At 39.9% G+C, this 19,142-nt stretch overlaps 1 protein-coding gene across 1 annotated transcript in view; it reads left to right on the top strand.

Moving 5' to 3' along the window:
• Positions 1 to 890: 890 nt before the first annotated feature.
• vwa5b1 (von Willebrand factor A domain containing 5B1) overlaps positions 891 to 19,142 on the top strand; it is a 32,980-nt gene continuing 14,728 nt past the window's right edge. The window contains exons 1-14 of the mRNA XM_085394714.1: positions 891 to 1,185; positions 3,698 to 3,854; positions 4,046 to 4,207; positions 5,222 to 5,441; positions 5,590 to 5,744; positions 6,547 to 6,678; positions 9,304 to 9,428; positions 11,897 to 12,073; positions 13,060 to 13,170; positions 14,402 to 14,604; positions 15,665 to 15,779; positions 16,001 to 16,186; positions 16,441 to 16,642; positions 18,706 to 18,902. Coding sequence (XP_085250840.1) covers positions 3,716 to 3,854; positions 4,046 to 4,207; positions 5,222 to 5,441; positions 5,590 to 5,744; positions 6,547 to 6,678; positions 9,304 to 9,428; positions 11,897 to 12,073; positions 13,060 to 13,170; positions 14,402 to 14,604; positions 15,665 to 15,779; positions 16,001 to 16,186; positions 16,441 to 16,642; positions 18,706 to 18,902 — 2,124 coding nt within the window. The 5' untranslated portion in view covers positions 891 to 1,185; positions 3,698 to 3,715. The remainder of the gene's footprint in view (positions 1,186 to 3,697; positions 3,855 to 4,045; positions 4,208 to 5,221; positions 5,442 to 5,589; positions 5,745 to 6,546; positions 6,679 to 9,303; positions 9,429 to 11,896; positions 12,074 to 13,059; positions 13,171 to 14,401; positions 14,605 to 15,664; positions 15,780 to 16,000; positions 16,187 to 16,440; positions 16,643 to 18,705; positions 18,903 to 19,142) is intronic.

Raw genomic sequence — 19,142 nt, 5'->3', positions numbered from 1 at the left:
ACCCAGTTACATGTGTGAGATGGACGATTCCTCTAATTCATGAGTCAGTCATTTAAATAATTTTTCAGTGCAAAACTAGAGATGGTTTTATCAGCTTCTCAAGTGTGAGGATTTGCCTATTTTTTTGGTATCTTGTGTCTTTAGAAAGTGGCCAAAATAAGCAACCAACATTTGGGATTTTCTGACATCTTATAGATCAAACGATTAACTGAAGGATTAATCAAGTTGAAAGATGACAGAAGCAGTTTTTATTTTTGCAAAAGAAAAGCTCTGGATTGACGTGGGGTTTTCCTTTACCATTCATGCCATGTGGATGTGAGAAATAGAGAAAGAGAGGTCGAGAAACAGATAGAAAGGAAAGCACGAGGGAAGGGGGGAGGAGGAGGGAGCTTTATTGGCTGCAGGTTAATTCAATTTGGAGGCGGATGTTGAGTTTCAGCCAACCCACACGCACACACGCACACAGACAACGATCTACATGTTTGCAACTATAGTAAAATGATTTTATAATGACATATTAATTGTCATGGTAACCTCAAGCAGAAAACAGATGGATGTAACAGAGTGATCGCAAAACAGAGAGACAGCCAAACGCCCACACTGGGTTAAAAACATTAAGGGCTTTCCAATCGCACCACAGGAGAGATTCTAGGTGATACGAGGGAGACCTGTAACGCTGTATTTCCCACCTCTCTGCTCCTGGTGTTACAGTACATGTCAGGCACTGATCTCATGTTATTAAAGAGGATACCTAACACACTGTCATCGAGGGCTTGAATGAGTGGGTGGTGCTTTGAATGGGGATGGGAAGGGGGATGTTTGGACCCTGTGTCTCAGTCCCTCTCTCTCTTTCTGTCTGTCTCTCTCTGAAACTCCAGCGTCCACACAGTCAAGAAGAGGAGGAGGAGGAGGAGGAGAGAATAAATGAAACAGTTTTTGCAACCACATGTTGCTGATTGAGCCGCTGCAGCAGCTACCCTTTCTTTCTTGTGGCTGCTGCATGTGTAGTTTCCATCACCTGTGGCCACACTCCTATTTCCTCTACGCCACAGAGAGAGAACAAAAAAGGGGCATCTGAGAGAGGTGGAGGAGGAGGATATCTTTCACGACAAGTGGACTTCTGATAGAGAGAAAAAGAGAGAGCGAGAGGGAGCTTACTGCATGCCAAGTTAACGCAAATGAAAGGTAAGATAATGAGAGATCAAAAAAAAGGGGATCTGCATATCAGATATGTTTTCATGCTGCAGAGTGTCTCTCTGATGGCCCACATCTCAAACAAGCCTGTCATTTGTTTTAAATGAAGAAAAAAGGTCAGCCAGTGTGATGATGATTAAAACTGCCAGTGCTGCGTCTCAGTGTAAACAGACTGCGTTTCAACAGGTGGTTTTCCACAGCATCCGCTCTCTGATTCGACACTAATGAGTTCAGAGGACGCTTGCATTGCTGATAGAAAATGTTCAGAGTTGATGGCAAACCCCAGAGCGTGGCTGGAAGATTCATGTGTCTGAGTCAATCAGGAGAGAAGCATCCTGGGACTGCCACTTTTTAACACTAATTACTATAAAGTGAGGACCCTAAAGAGACAGATGCTCACTAGGCGCACTGAAGTGAAGCTTTTTAAATTGACTTTTGAAGAATAAGAACCTATTCCATGACAGTAATGCTTTATTTCCAAGTAACTTGTGATTTTATAAATATACGTTGATGTGATTTCTCCTTGTAGTGTTTCTTAGATTGACATTTCAGTAACAGAAAATGAATCTTTTGCAGTCTTGATTTTTCACTTTCTAATCTATAGAGTGACATATATGTATGTATAAAAATATCTATCTATCTATCTATCTATCTATCTATCTATCTATCTATCTATCTATCTATCTATCTATCTATCTATCTATCTATCTATCTATCTATCTATCTATCTATCTATCTATATGTGTGTGTGTGTGTGTGTGTGTGTGTATTCCTTCTCAGTCAGTGGTTTACTGAGCACATGATGGCAGTGTTGAGACAGACGAACACAAATGCATCTCTGACCTTTTCTTCGCAATAAACAACCATGTGGCACCTTAAAACCTAGTTGGACAATTTCAAATACTAATCAAATCTGTTTTGTGATTCTCACGGGCGTCCAATGTAGTCAGAGAGTGTGGATGTTGTGCCTGAAGTTTGAATTTACTTAATTTTTATACGATTTTATGGTTTGTGTGACCAAAAAGTGCAATCAGCCCCTCTATCACAAATGAATGCACACTTGGAGATGTTACTGGTCAGTCTGCAGGCAAGCAAGCAGAGCTGTCTCTATGGATATTGCTTTCGTCACAATGCTTCCCATCAAGCCTGTGCTAAGCTCTGGTCATGCAGCAGATGCAGACCCTTCACAGCACATAACCAAGATTTCTGGTGGAGGAGACACCATTAACGATGAAGCACAGCCCAAAAGAAACACAATTTTATTGAATACTTACCTAAATAATTAGCAGTGCTGTTTTCCTTTGCGAGTATATTTAAAGCACGTGAAATTTCTTTTTTCATGTCTCATAGCACACAATGCAGTTCCCTGTCTTCTCGAGCTACAGCATATCACTGTTGTGTTGCAAAAAATGATGGTGCTTTAATTGTGTTCTGCTGCTGACCTTTTCCTGAAATGTCCTAAACACCTGTGCCAATTTACCTTAGGCGTTGTGTTTTTGCATCCTATCAAAAAAAAAAGAAAAAAGAGAAGCTCCGATCATGTAAAAAATGTGCTGTGCTGAACTGACATCTAGGTAGCCCCTTTCAGATCTAGTTTTTAGTAAGAATCTGTGATATGTTTTAGTGTTACTGCTGGGAAAGCAAGCAATAAAATATAAGATTAGAACAAAGATAAGAATAGAGAGAACACCAAAGCGTTCAAATTTGAGAGATAATACAGAAATATATGTTCTAGCTTCATATTGGTCAAATCTTGGCAGCTACAACCAAATTGAGCTATAGATGTAAGAACTTTTTGAATTATTTAACAAGGCTGCACATGCTAACTAGCGGTATATGCATTTGCTAGTGGCAGCTAGCAGCTAATTGACTTAATTGACTTGTTACTGTTGTAGCAAACAGATGCCAAGTTCCTAAATTCGGTAGCCATTATTGAGCTCACTAGTTTGAGAGAGGCTAGCTACATGTCAATGTGGGAAATTCCATCATGACATTAATAATTCTATTTTTTTTTTTAAATTTCAACCTTAATACCAATAGTTCAGATTTTAAGTTTCAAATTTTTCTGTTATATTCACATACCACTGGAATATCATTAGCAGTAATGAAATAGTTAATATAGTTAAGTGGATACATGTCTATGTACATATACATATACATACAGAGAGGCAGTGGGTAAGGGTCCAGCAATTTCAGTACAAGTGCAAGGTATTTAGATTTTCAGCAGCTCAGTAGCCAGATGGCTTGCTGGTATAAACTGTCCATCATCATCAGTACAGGAGTATCAAGCAGATCTTGATGCTCCTGTATGAGTCAGTCACATCCATACCTTGCTAGGATTTTCTAGCTTCAAATGACCAAAGGGGAGATTTGAAAATGCTAAGCTTCAATGTCCATCTATTTTATTACTACATTGCACATAGATATATGTACACACTTACATACCTAATTCTCCCCATTTGCAAATGTTTTATGACTGATGAATGTTTTCTTTTCCCACCAGCATCCTAAAACCACCACAATGCCTGGACTCATTAACAAGGAGAACCGGGGCGCTCTGCCACTCAGTGTGTCTGACATCAGTTCCTGTGTCAGGGGTTACACTTTGGCTCTGACAGCTTCTATGACCTATGAAAATATTGAGGATCATGCAATTGAAGGTGAGCGAGACTCATTTGTCACTTCAGTAATTTGATGGCTCACCACTTTCGGCCAATTTAGATTAACCGCATGCTCTTTTAGGCACTTGTAAAATTCATTATTATCGACTGAATAGGAAATGCTTGGTTGGTGTGTCTGGATAAAGCTCTTTCTTATTTTTGTTTTGTGTCTCTCTCTTACTGTCTTTTAGGGATCTTCATTTATCCACTGGAGGAAAATTCTATTGTTGTAGGCTTCGAGGCTATGATATCTAGTCAGATTATAACACTTCAGATCAAAGACAAGGCAAAAATCGACGACTGTTATCTGGATTGCTGCGGCACTTCTAATGGAGCTCTCCAGAGTGGCAGCGGTAAGACCAAGCAGCTCTAATCAATACTGTTATATTAGCAAAAGATCAAATGAGATGAGTGAAAGTTAAAGGTGTTCAAGTTGAGGAAACCACTGAGAAGCATTACTCCAGTCTGCAACTCCCTGCCAGCTTTGTGGAGTGGTTTAGGCTCGTTTATATCTTTGAATTGGTTTCACAGCTGCAGTTATAGGGTGTGTTTTGTTATCTTTCAGAAACCCCACATTTCCTCTTTGGTAATCCCTACCAGATGATGCCAGAGCAGCTAAAAGCCAGATATTTCCCTCGGGAGCTGGTGGAGACCAAAGCAGAGTAGTTATTGGATTCAAGTCATTAGACCTCCAAAAAAAACAAAATAAGATCAAAATATATCAGTCATGTCACCACAAGGGGTAGTACTTAACCTGTCAGGCCCTGTGAAATATGCATGGTACAATATTTGCTTTTGCTCTGGGGGGAGCTTCCTGCAGTCAACAAATGGGCTTCAGGTGCATTAGCATGTATGAGGGGACGCAAAATTTACCATGTAACAGTGGATGTAGCATCCAGCTTTGTACTAAGCATGGGAAGTCAGTTTATGCTCCACCCGGCTGCTTCAAGCTTGATCATTCTTTGCTTAGATAACAGAAAAGATTTCTGGTCTCCCTTTTTTCTCCATTGATAATCAAGTGAAGCAAACTGTGTCATTACTTGAAAAAACAAAACAAAACAGAGATACTGAAAGTGACTGACATTCAATTTTGAAGTAACCCTAAAGATTTTTCAATGCCCAGCATTAGGATTGTGCTTAAAGTCCTGTGCTTAGGAAAGGTGTACATTGGAGTCAAGAGATGTAAGTGAGATTTTATACATCAATCAATCAGTAGGACTAATTGTTTTAGAAAGAAAAAAGGGATAATTCAAGAAAGTAATTTGTTGTAAGAAAACGGTTGAACAGTTTTGTTTAATATTTTATACATGCAGGATCGTAGTTACTGTGGTTATAGTTTAAAAATCTGCTGTTTCCCCTTCTAACAGGACACATAGTGATGGATGAGGATTTTGAGAGGACCGTGTTAGTAGTTAACCTTGGGATCATCCCTCCCATGGAGACGGTCCACATTTTGGTCAGTACCTCCTCTGAGCTTTCCACTCTGCCAAGTGGGGGCATCAGAGTCTCATCTCCACCTGTGTGTACGCCCCGGGTGCAGAGGTCCATCAACGAGGAACAGGGACTGTCCCCAAACTTCTCCAGAACGTAAGAAAGTTGAAGAACAGCAGAAATCACTGTCTGGTTGGCTTAAGATGGTATATTTCTAAATGGCATCTGGCACTTTAGGCTCTTTAAACTCCAGTTCTCATACTTCTATATGGTTTTAACATATCTATAATTTTCCCACTTTTAGGCGGGACAGACAGACCTCTGCTTCAAGTCCTCATGACCAAACTCCCAACACACCTCAGCTTTGGTTGGCTTTATTGCTGGAGGAGGAGGCCATCAACTCCATGGACTATGAGTTTAATTTCCAGCTTGAGATACGAGCTCCCTATCTCCTCGCAGGTCCGTCAAATTTCTCTCATGAGAATTTCTTGAAAGTGCATCTGTCTGCAGTAAGAAGCAGCACATTAAGACGATTACTGCAGTGAAGTGTGAAAAACACGTGTTTGCAGAGATTTGATCCTGCTATATATTTTCACCGACTCTTCTAAAAGAGGGGGACTTGGCCTAGCATAGACTATACAGAATGCTACACAGCTAGCATGGATTTTTGTTCTAGTACCAGCAATTCTGAAGCTCTTGAATGAGCCTACAAATATTAAAATATCAAGTGGGCACTAATGCTTGACTAAGCTTGTGTCTCACCATAAAGTTCTGAGATATCTAGTTATGACTAACTAGATATCGCTGGTTTTGCTGGTTTCATTGTGTTTTTTTGTTTTCTTTTTTTATTATCCTGGGCTAAACTTAAGTCTCATGAATGAAGCTTCATATTTAATCCACAGATTTGAAATTAGTACATTCTCTTATTATGTACGGTAAGTATTAAAAGAGAACAAATTGACCATTATTATAGGCAGGCAACCAAATTAAGCTCTGGACAGTTCTGGCGGATCTGCTAATCTCAGCGAACATTAGCTGATGGCTCAGCAGGTACCGCTGTGCACATCCATTTGGCAAGTTACATAGCCCTCTATTTAAGCTGCTGTAGTCTGCCTACAGTTGCAGCACATCTGCAGGCCTGCTTTCATGCTCTACCTGACTTAATATGTTTTGCTACTGAAGATGTTCTGTTCTTTAGTGGCTTCAGTTTAGAGGACTAACAACTTGTTATTTGATCTGCTGTGGATGACGCTCTGCGCAGGTGTGGAGAGCCCTTCTCACGCCATCCGAGCTGATGCAGATCCTCTGGCCCGCTCTGCTACCAGCATTGTAATCACTCTGGCAGACAAGTACACTTATGACTACCCGGTCGTAATCCTCATCTACCCAAGCAGTAAGTCTTCAACTTAAAAACAGCCCCACAATTTTGTTCTTCCACCCTCAAGTAAAACAAAACCAAAAAAAAGTTACTTCAGCTCTGTGAGACTTTTACTGCAGCCCATAATAAGATCAGTGAAAAGGTGATTCACTGCCTCACGTTGTGTTTGTGAGTGCCTCTTCAGGAAAAAGGTCTTCTGTTATTAATGTATGACATGCCAGTAGAGCCAGACTCTGCCGTGTGGGTGGGTATTGTCAGTTTTCTGGTTCTTGTATTTCCCTCACCGTTGTCTTAACCTGCAGTGTGTGTGTGGGCCGTTTGTCTCCCAGAGGGAGGAACGAGCCCCGCTCAAACTGATCCAATAGGCCTCTTATGAAGGCTTTGTTCACAAACAGACCTGCGGCCAGAGTCGGGCAATTTAATTCATCTCATACGAGTGCTGCAGTTTCAATCACAACATGGACGCTCAGCCAGACCAGAGAGATGGAGGAAATTGAGGTGCAATAGGAAAAGAGGAACAGTTGGGTTTCATCATCAGCTTGGTTGATTAATTGCCTAATTGTGTCAACTTATTGCTGAGTTTCTGAAAGGTTCAACCTTTAAATTTAAGGATTTTAATACTTCATGTATTGGAAATTAATATCTGATTTATGACCAGAGAAAAATGCATATTAACAAAAATCATAAGAAATGAAAAAGTATTTCCAAATGTTATTTTCTATCAATAAACTGAGCTTATCAGCAGCATAAAATGGATGGATGAAAGGATGGGTCTCTCAACCAAGAAAATATCTAATTAATTGAACTTCCTCATGAATTTTAATGTCAGAAGTTTTCTTTAATAACACAAAAGCGCTTTTCTCTCATTGTCTGCAGAAAGCTAGAAAAACATTTTGGGCATTTTAGATATGCTTTAGATAAGCTTTTTCAAGACCTGCAAAGTCTATGCAGAGAAGAAAAATAACAGTTGAAATCCCCAAGATTTGCACAGATGCCTGAGCATCGTTTCTTTTTTTTTTAATCTGTCACCTCTCAATCCTAACAGTAACACAATGTGTCTGGTTCAGAGGGAGAGGAACCAAACACATATAGGTGCAAGTTTAAAGAACACAATATAAATAAATATTACCAACCAACCCATCTGAGAATTGGTTAGAATTTCAGCACTTTAAAGGAATAATTTAACCGTGGAAAGACCTCCTACGTATATGAACATATATTAGGAGATTTACAGGTTTTGAAAGAATATACAATGTCTGACCCAGCTATGTGATCATTTCCAGAGGAAGTGTTTATTTAAAGAGTTACAGTTCATCGCTGAAACTGCTCTAGTGAAGGATACTGAAGATCTTTGTGCTTGACCTTGTGCTTGATCTTTGTGGAGCGCATTACCATTGATCACATTTTGCTGCAGAGACAATGAGTCTGCAGGGTTTTGTGCATGCTTCTCAGTATCATATTGTGGTCTTCCATTTTTCCTGCCTACCTAGCAGCTTCATATTCAGCATCCTTTGTTTCATATACTGTATTCACTATCCCTCCTCTGCACATGTCCAAACCATCCTCGACTACCAGGCTTTGTCTCCAAACCGTTCATCCTCAGTTGTCCCTCTGATACACTAATTTGTAATCCTGTCCATGCTGGTGACTCCCAGAGAAAATCTCATCATCTGCAACCCTGCCACCTTCAGCTTAGCCTCGTGTCTTTCTGTTAGTACAACCATCTCCAAACCAACCATCATAGCAGGACTCACTACCATCTTGCAAATCTTTCCTTTCATTCTTCCCTTTCTATCTTTCTGACTCTCGTCTCCACCTGCTCCACCCTGCCTGCAGTCTCATCTTTATCTCTTTCTTCATTGTGCACTGTCTATTGCTTTGGTTGTTCCCCTCCAGGGATTTAAACTCATCTGCCTTCACTGTCTCCACTCCCTGCAGCTTCTCTGTTACAACTATACCTATAAAAACAAGATGATGCAAATGAATTTGTTAAACTACAGACATGTCTTAAGGATATAAAAGCCTGTGTGACCTGTAATTTTCTACTCATAATTTCCCTCTTTTCATTAATAAGCCACTACTCCATGTCATGAACTTTTATTCTTTCTATCGTTTGTATTTGGACCCTGGTCTCTCTGTTAGTTGTTCATAGGAAATCATGTGATTGTTGTGTTGCTTTCTTCAATATTTTGAGATGACTGCTGTTTTGAATTGGTGGTATATAAATAAAACTTAAAGTAGCACTTATCATGTGTAGATTTGCATATAATGATTTTGATACAGGGACAATAAGGATACCTGCAGTAGTACATCTTATTGCTTATTGTGAATGATATCCTGGAGCATTACTCTGTAAGTGGTATTTTATGCTTATAACTCTAGATGGTGGTGGTTTACATTTTAAATGATGTGTTGGGCAATGTTGTTGCCATAAAATATGAAAGGATAGGGCGATAGAAAGTACGAGACACAAAAGGGAAGAATGAGGAAAAAAGTAATAAGGCCAAGACAGTGAAAATCTGTATTTTTAGATTTCCGCACTTTCCTTCCCTTCAGCTTCAGACATTGTCCATCTGCTTCATAATCTTGTCTGAGGCATTTATAGTAATGTCTTTGCCATGACCAACTGTGCCACTTTAGAGCCTCATGTGCCGCATGTGCTCATTGAGAACGGGGACATGACACAGGAGGAGTATGATGAGTATCTTCACAGCCGGAGCGATTTCATCAAGGCCACCAAGAAGGACTCCAGCAATGAGAGGAAAGTGAGTGTCCATGACATGAGCACCACACCTGAACTGATAAGCACAATATCACACTGCTTTCATTTTGAGCATGATATCACAAATATTTCCCTGTGAAAAATATTATTTATTTGGCTATTTGTTGCAATTTAGTGTTGTATAATACAATGATATTACGCACTGCGGTTTCAAAATAGGGTTGAATTGGCTCCTGTGTGGCATAAATACTGAAACTTCCTTTTGTATTATGAAACTTTATTAAAGTTGGCAGGTAAACTATGACAGAGATTTTTTTTATTTAAACTGATCTAACGACAGTAAGTGCCTTAAAACCCAGACAGGTAAAGGAAAACCTCTACTGTGTTCTTTTTGTTATATTATACAGTTTGTTTAAAGAAATTTGTGTGATAATCAGCATTGCTGAAAATCACACTATAATTAAATGTATATGTTAAAACATTAAATTTAGTATCTTAAACCAAGCTTAATGCTGAAAAGCTACTACTCCAAAGCTAAGATGGTATTAAATACTACTCAGTTACGCTAGTTAGCCATAACTTTAACCTTTTTGTGAGACCAATCTGCAGGAACAGACTGTGTGCAGTGTGAATAGTGGACCCAAATGCAGACGAACGAGTCTTTATTACAGCTGATTACATGAATGCAAAAGCAAAGCAACACAAACTGTGGCAAGAAATAAGCTAAAACATAAACTGGAAAAGCTAGGAATTACTATAACAACTATGAACATGATTTTGAGCAGGAGGACGAGAGAGACTATGAGACCAAGAAACATAAACATGCCCTGAACAAAACCCTGGAAACCTGACGAGATGTGGTGGGAGGTAACACAGACGACCTGACAAATACTGAAAGAAAACAGACTAAATAGACACAGGAGGGGGTCAGAGTGGAAACACATGGGGAAACAGCTGGCACAAATAATCATAATGACACACCAGGGGAAGTAAAACAAAACACACTGAACATGGAGACACCTGACTCTTCAAAATAAAACAGGAAAACACAGACACGTAGACATGACACCACAGGCTTGACAACACAGACAAGAAATACACGAGACTAACAAAGAAGACCTAGGTGAAACATAACTAGTATAAACTCAAAGCAAACGAATAATAATCCTATAACTCTACATTATCTCAAGATATAGCATAAGAACATAAACTGAAAACACTGACATTTCGTCACTCATGATTACTTCCCTGCCCTTAAAACTTGTACACAGTTAGCCGTTCCAACAGGACAACAATCCCAAACGCATAAGAAATGGATAAAGAAGGCTGACATTAAACTTTTAGAATAGCCTTCACAAAGACCAAAGAATATGGTTCTATTAAAAAATTATGGACTATACTTAAATGCCAGGTGTTTGCTAGGAAACCAACCAATTTCAATGAATTCTACCAATTCTGCCAGAAGCTTGTTGATGTCTACCAGAAGCATCTGGTCTAGGTGGAATCTGCTAAGGGACATTTAACCATATTAGTGGCAGTATTTGTATATATTTGAACCTGTGTGTGCACTTTTGACCCTGTGTGGATTATGGAAAATCCCAAATAAATTCAAATAAGTCCATCAAACTCTTGTTTTTTAGAGTCATTAAAGATGAATATTGTACAATTATTCCTTTGCTGGAAAAAGAACAGTTCAACTCCAGCTATGTTGAGCTTTTGCCATCCAGTCAGTTAGGAAGCATCTAACTGATGCTTCATTCTAATATGTAATTAAAGCACTGCTAACTAAATGTTTAAACTAAAACAGATAATATTTTTATGTTAAATAGCAAAAATCTGGGTCCATAGTAAGTAGATAAAAAGGCTCGTCTTTTGAGTGGCTACTTCGGTCGTTGCTGTGCTTTTTTTTGGAAGTCGAATTTCCCAGAGGAACCCACCCGAGGGATTAATAAAGTTCTATCTTATCTTATCTTATCTTATCTTATCTTATCTTATCTTATCTTATCTTATCTTATCTTATCTTATCTTATCTTATCTTATCTTATCTTATCTTATCTTATCTTATCTTAAATAACTGTTAATTGGTAGTACTAAGTGTACCTACACAGTAAACATCTGGTTAAAAGAAACATGCGATTCTTCTTCAGGTTAGAGAGACTTCTCTGGGCTTCAGCTCGTTAGCTCCACTTTCACTGCTGCGCCCCTGGTCATGCATGTGTCCATTCGCGTCTCAGCTATGATGAGGTTGTTAAGTGACCAGCAGCAAACAGGAGGAGGAGGAGAGAGCACTTAGCCATAAAAATGTGTTTCTATGGAAACACTCCAAAGGCTCTGCACAGTCTGCTTTGACTTTTCCAGCACATATACATAGAATAATTGATGTGATTCTTCTACTGACCTGATAACTTGTCACCTTTCTTGCTTCTTCAAACCTTTAATTAAAGCCTGAGCAAAATTGTCAGTCAAACCGAACCCCATTTAATTCATGCTTCTGTTTTGCTGCCTTTATAGGTAGATATAATTCACAAGAGACTCCATAAGGATATCCTCCACAACCCTGTGGTTATGTTGAACTTCTGCCCTGACCTCAAGTCCATTTGCTCTGACTTGAGGAAGGTTCACGGCGAATTCATCTTCCTCATCGACCGCAGCGGCAGCATGAGCGGGGTTAACATCAACCGTGTGAAGGTATTTTAATCTCAATGCGCCATGCGTTGCTATAAAGGTGATCTGCGAGCAAACATTAAGATGCATGCTGATTTACATATAAATTACACACCGTATCACATGCCATCAAGAGTTTTTTCATTAAAAAGTATTACAGTTGATGTCAAACACATCAATATACATTTTCCAAAGAGATTAAATGCAAAGTTAATCAATCACATGTCGTTAAGCGCTTTCAAATAGCTTTTTAAGCTCAAGGTCTTAGTGTTTCTGCTATCTGTGAAGATTGTATGTGCTTAATCAGCTGTAGGAAGGCATGCATTCAAGGATATTGATCGTACAAATCATTCACTATCCGCCCATCTTCCAGTTGCTAGGATTTGAAGTCTAATCGGTCTTCAATAGGCTACCTATAAAGCTAACTCAGGGTCATTCAAGGTGGATATATTTTTTACCATGTTTATTTGGCTGCTTGTGCACTGAATGTGTCCTGCGATGTGATGCTGGCAGGTGTGCATTTGTGACTCATACCCTGGGTTTTATTGAAGGTGTTACTACACAGTCTGGGCTTAAGACCAAGGTGAGCCTGACTGCGATATAATGAATATTTACCAAGAAGTACTGCAGAATAGCTTTTAATACATCTATAAAATTGGAACATTATATTTCTGTTTCTGAACCTGAAGGAATGTTTTATTGGAGATTGTGCAGTCGATGAGGTATTTGTGATATCCACCTGAACAGAGGTTGAGATAAGTGGTATTCTTCTAGAAACGGCTCCTCTCCTGTAGAAAAGGCGGTGATGGACGAAATGATTCTGTATGATGGCTCTCACTCCTCTCAGGCAAAATCTGCCGTGGAGCACTGACAGCTGTGTAGAGCACATGCTTCCATTTAACCACGCATTAAGCAGAGGAGTGTTTTATTTTTTGCTTTTAGAATTTCAGATTTCACATCAGTCTTTGTTCAGGTCAGGAACTAATGCTGCTCTCGGTCTTTTTTTGTAGGATGCCATGGTGGTTAATCTGAAGAGCCTGGTGCCTGGCTGCGTTTTCAATGTCGTAGGATTTGGATCTACATTTAAATCATTATTCACGACAAGCCAAAGCTACGAGGAGGTAATGCTGCTCTTTATAACGATAATGAGATAATCATAGCTAGTTTATCGGTCATGGGTTGTAGAACCCAGACAAAGCCTTCAGGGGCAGGAAGTAGGGTAACACTGTGCAGCTCAGAGTGGACATAAGTATGTGTGCGCTTAAACGCCACATAGCCAAATATACAGATTCTACCTTGAAGATGAATGTAACCTCTGGATCTAACTTGTTACCCAGCGTAACAAGTCAATTCAAAGCCATAAGCTATGAAGATTTTTGTGGAATATGGTAAAAAGATGTACAAGTTAATGGACAGAATCCAATTGAAAACTCCTTACAAGACTAAACAGCAACTGAAATTAGTATCAATAACAGTTTTAAAGGTTCTAACTTTCTTTAACTCTCTTTGTACTTACTTGGTGAAAAAGCTGGTAATGTTGCATTCAGTTAAAACAATCAAAATGCCTCTTGGGATCAGGTATATGTCCTTCTCACTCACTATTGTTGGGATTTAGTTGGCCAAGCTTTAAAAACCAAAACTGTTACTTCAGCCAGGCCGAAAACATGTTTGTTTCTGCATTAAAGTTAAGCATTTTAACACATAAGTCTATGGGACTCACTTTTGGATCTAGCTTCAAGCGGCCATTTGAGGAACTGCAGCTTTTAGGACACTTTTCTGCATTGCCCTTGTTTTTTAGCCCAGTGGATACATCTTGTGTTTTTTTCCCTTCCTCCAAAGGAGCTCAGTGCTGTAGCCACCCACCAGAAGGCTATCAACATATTTTGGCTTCACTTCTAGGAGCTGTCATGTCTTGACAGCTCAACAAAACATCAGACATCCCCATACACAATCCACACAAACAGTGTTTTATTTTAACAATGAATCTCATTGTTCTTAACATTAAGCAGGAGGATATTTTTACATCAAACTCCAAATTAGTTTCTCCGTGGCAAAGTCTAACAATCCCTGAATCACAGCCCTGATTAAGCCTAAGGACTTAAACTGTAGTTTACCTTTTATTTTGAAGGCTTTTATGATTCACTTTGAGCAATCTTTATGAAACAGCCAGCTCATTTTAGCTTCAGTGCTGATTAATAACTGCTCAAATCTCAGAAATAATACAACCCTGTCTTCTTATTTTAACACAAACAGTTTTTTCTGACTTGAATAAATATAGATCTTTGCATTTTGTGTGTTGTGTGAGTACAGCAGCATTATGTCTTGAATTAACATCTTATTTTCATGATCCAGGATGCCCTGGCCATTGCTTGCGAGTATGTTAGAAAGATAAGAGCTGACATGGGGGGGACGAACATCCTGGCACCGCTCACATGGATCCTGAGGCAGCCTTTGATCAGTGGACACCCCCGCCTGCTCTTCCTGCTCACAGACGGTGCTGTCAGTAACACGGGCAAAATTATCGATCTGGTCCGCAGTCATGCACGCTACATCAGGCAAGTATTAATGTTAACACACGCTGAATGTTAGACAGAATAACGAATAGCATTATTAGGGATATCTTCACTGTAAAACCTGTTCTGGTTTCCAGACATATACAAGCAACCCATTTGATGCTAAAGACACTATGCTGTTGTAATAAATCCTTGCTTCTTATGCAGATAGCAAATGTGGAGCTTGCCTATACTATAAAATCACATCTCAGGGTTAAATGTAGGACCTGATTCTGCAGCTGTAATCCTTTCAAAATGAAATCTGGCAACATGCAGCTTGTGTTATTTCATTTCAGCTTCGAATTCTGATTAAAAACCAACAACAAGTCACTGTGAATGAGGAATTAAAAAAGAAAGAAAGGAAGCATGTGAACACCGGGTTGAGCTGCCGAGTGAGAGGGAGCACCAGTGGAACAATAGACCTGCAGTATGCTGGGAAATCATTTTATTTTGCCACCTGCATCTAAGTCTCACACTGAAAAAATCCTGTCCTGAGTCACTCTGGACATAATTGACTTTTGTCTACTCCCTTTTAATGGATGCCTCCCCCCAGACGATTGCATTAGGCACACGGAGCTTGGCCAAACCATCAGCACTTCCTGGGCCGTAATCGCTCTAGGCTTGCAAATAAGAGGCGCCATTCAGAAACAGGCACAAACAACGATCAATCTACATTTTTGTGAATCCACGATGGATTTTTAACTGTGTCGAGGGAGAAATTTCTTTTTTCAGTCTGCACTCTCTGATTTAATTAAAAATGCAAGCTGGTGCAATGAAATTAGGCAGCTCATCCCTCTGTGGAAAATGAAATATGAATTGTAAAATCGTTTGCTATCAGCCAATCTGCCTGGAGAACTATTTCGACTTCAGTTTCACCAGAAGATATTGTAGGCTTTTACATAAAGCTACTGAAGAATTATATTATTTCTAGTTCATAAATGTCTTTGCAGCATCTCGTTAGTTGTCTTTGTGTTGTGCTCGCATTTTGGGAAGACGCTTGCTGTCATGCTCGTGTGTTTCGTGAGCTATTCGTGGAGCTGCAGTGTTTAATGTCTTTGTGCAGATGTTTTACGTTCGGCATAGGACAGAATGCTTGCAGGAGGCTGGTGCAGGGGCTGGCGACAGTTTCCAAAGGAACAGCGGAGTTTCTCGCTGACGGAGAAAGGCTTCAGCCCAAGGTACTAATTTCCAGCTTTGTGTTGCTCTCCTAACAACAGCCAACTATTCCGAGGGCCGCTGGAGAGCCATTATGCAGAGGTTTCAAAGCACCAAGTGTCCGCCACTGATACCAATTAGGAAATCATATCTCAGAGACACAATTCACTTTATGTTTTGGTCAGAGAGAAGCTGGCTTTTATAGTGGAAAGTCTTTTTTAGTTGGCTTGTTTTCACTCCACAGATGATAAAGTCCCTGAAGAAAACCATGTCTCCTGTACTCAGCGACATTTCCATCGAATGGCTCTTTCCTGAAACCAAAGAAGTGCTGCTCTCCCCTGTGGGCAACACTTTTCTGTTTCCAGGGGACAGTCTGATTGGCTACAGCGTGGTTTGTGATGCCACCCGCTATCACGACAACCCCAAATCTGTAAGACACCTCTTAAAAAGTGACAAATGACAGCATGCGTGTTGATATTCTGTTTTGTAAACACTTCAGAAAAGGAACATCAGATCACACCATGTTTTTCTTGTGTTTATGTTCAGTGTGATAAATCATTTAATCATTGAAGTAAATCCTGATGGAGATATATAAAAATATAAAAGCAGCTCTAAGGAAGCTTTTAATCAAACCTTGTGAAAAAGTCTCTTTTTGCATGTGTCACCTACTCAAAATCGAAACAGGATAAGAGGAGGCGATACAGCATGATGCGCTCTGTTGAGTCAGCCAGCTCAGTGTTTTACCACTCTCAAGAAGAGGACCCAGTGAAGACAGCTGGTGACAATCTGGGTTCACACAGGGAGGGCCATTCTGGAACTCTGTATGATTCCTACCAGGACTCCATGATAGACAGCAGCCCTGTCGGCACAGACCATGACCCCATGGGTAAGAACTTACGGCAGAAATGAGTGGTTGACTCCTGAATGAGGGGATTTCTGTTTTTCTAAACTATAGGTTTGCAGAATGTCAATTTGTGTGCTCCTATTCTTGCAAATTGCTGTAATTTAGGTGTAACTATGATTTCCATCCCAACTGCTGAAGTGGTGTGTTAGTCAGACTAAAATGTGTGTTATATGATTGACAGGAAATTTTGCACAGGTATTCACGGAACCCACAGGATGAGTCATATTGAATTTTATGATCCTTTGACATTTTTCATCCAGCGCTGCTATGAGGTTTATATTTGTGGTTTTGATTGAAATGCCTTGACAGCTGTTGGATGGATTGCCCTCAAATTTAGTGCAGACATTAATGTCATCCTGAAGGTTTTTAATAGCTGTAGGTGTCCTTTAACTTTCTATAAGGTTAAAAACAATTTGTCTAGTACTTTGCTTTATCACCGAAAACAAGCAAAACTATTCCCAAACCCACCAGTCTAATTATACCTCGAAGTGTAGGAGGTGAGTGTGCTGATACGCTAATCTAATGGTTCTCAAATGTTTTCTGGCATGTCCCACTTTGGAAGCTGAAAAAAAGTTCATCCCACACGCCACAATTTTTATTGATTGCAATGAACAAAGGATCCATGTTTTATTACATTTTACTTAAATAAAAGTGCAAATCAGCACAGACTCACCTTAGTTTCACTTTATAGACTTTACCTGGCTGTTTATGATGGCTGCCCCACAGTTTGAGAACAACTGCATGAATCCAAGCATGGTAATATTGCCATTTTTGGCAAGTTGCTATGTGCCTGGGAAGGTTCGCAGTCATCCAGGTCGTCGTAGTCTAAGGAGCTTGGAAAGAAAAGTATCTGGACTTCTTTAAGTTTTCTTGAAGATGTTTCACTTCTTATCTGAGAAGCTTCTTCAGTTCTAAGCGCAATTGGTGGAGAATCCTCGATTTTAAGCCTTATGGGAGTGTCCACAAGAGGGTCATGGACCCCCTATTGATCTTCTACCTAACCATGAGCCAAGGTGTGAAAACGAGTGTAGTTCACAATCAGCCAAGGTTTCAGGTGAACCCATTGTGATGAGGTCAAAAGGCCCAGGATGTTAGTGGGTGTTGAGGTTTCTTGGAAGGGATCTCAAAACTGGATTATAGATGGCAAACAGTTGGTGCCTCAGTTCAAAGATGGTCATTCACAGTGGACATAGATGGCTTCTTTCACTCCTCTTTCAAACCGTCTGTCTTCTCTGTCCAAAATGTGAACATTCGCATCCTCAAAAGAGTGACCTTTATCCTTTAGATGCAGATGGACCGCCGAGTCTTGTCCCTTGGAGGCGGCTCTTCTATGTTGTGCCGTGCATTTATGAAGTGGCTGTTTGGTCTCTCCAATGTAGAGGTCTGAGCTTTCCTCGCTGCGCTGTACAGCATACACTACGTTGTTAAATTTGTGAACTAATCAGATAGTTTTAAAAGAGCTCAAAGTAGGGCGGTTGTTCCCAGACTATGGGGCATAAAACCTGCAGTAGGAGTTCTGCAGTAAGGCTAAGCAAGAATGATGCATTGCCCTGCACTGCCAGAAAGGCAGGGAGTAGTTTGTAAAAGGAATGCCAGGTTAATATCAAGCAGATGATGAATCATTTTACAAATACCAAAACAAACACTATAACATATGGAGAGCCTTATCTTACCATTGGCTTACCCACACGGTGGGTAATGAAGAGAGAACACAGTGTGCTCAGAGTCTCAATATATTAGCTTCTGACAGCACAAAGCTGAGAAAGGTAGGATGCCAGCTGAAGCCTTTGTTTGTCTATTTTTTTTTCTAATGTTGTATTTCATTTTTACTTTACAGCGAGTGCTTTGTCTATAAATCAGGGAGTTTGCAACCAGGGATGTAAGTGTGTTTAGGTCCATTGGAAACAAATGTGGTGAACTTGGCATTTTGATTTAGTAATTACCATTTCAGTGTGGTGGAACCTACAATTATGTGTTTCACGGTGTTGTGAATTCGTTATCTTTGTAATTTTGCGGGCTTTTTTCATTTTTGAACAAAACATCAGGTTTAGATAAGACATCACCGAGAAGGCGTGCCTATAGTACCAACCAGATATCAGACTACAACCCAGCAAAGAAGGTCTACACTCCCAGTGACTCCAGCTCTGTGGTGGTGAAGAATCCACTGAGGAGAGCCAAAGTCCAGGAGCTGATAGGCCAGATGAGCCCTGAATATGATGCACAGTGGAGGAATGACTACCAGGTGAGCTTTAACAGTAACAGCTTCCTTTTTAGTTTGCGTTTTAACTGATTTAACGGCTGAAACATGAGCACAAAAATAAACCACTATCAGCTGTACAGGCAGGAGACTTTGATGATGATGGAGTTGTCATGATGTCATTGTATAGAAATTGATATTTATATTCAGACCCTGCTGACAATTAAACCGAGTCTTGTCTGGACTGAAGTATAATCAAGGACGCACTAATGCGCTCTCTTCAGT

Source organism: Rhamphochromis longiceps, linkage group LG20 (genome assembly GCF_057381845.1).
Source record: "Rhamphochromis longiceps isolate RC_006_pf linkage group LG20, R_longiceps_female_GT1.1, whole genome shotgun sequence".
NCBI lineage: Eukaryota > Metazoa > Chordata > Actinopteri > Cichliformes > Cichlidae > Rhamphochromis > Rhamphochromis longiceps.
This window is presented reverse-complemented; position numbering and strand designations above follow the sequence as displayed.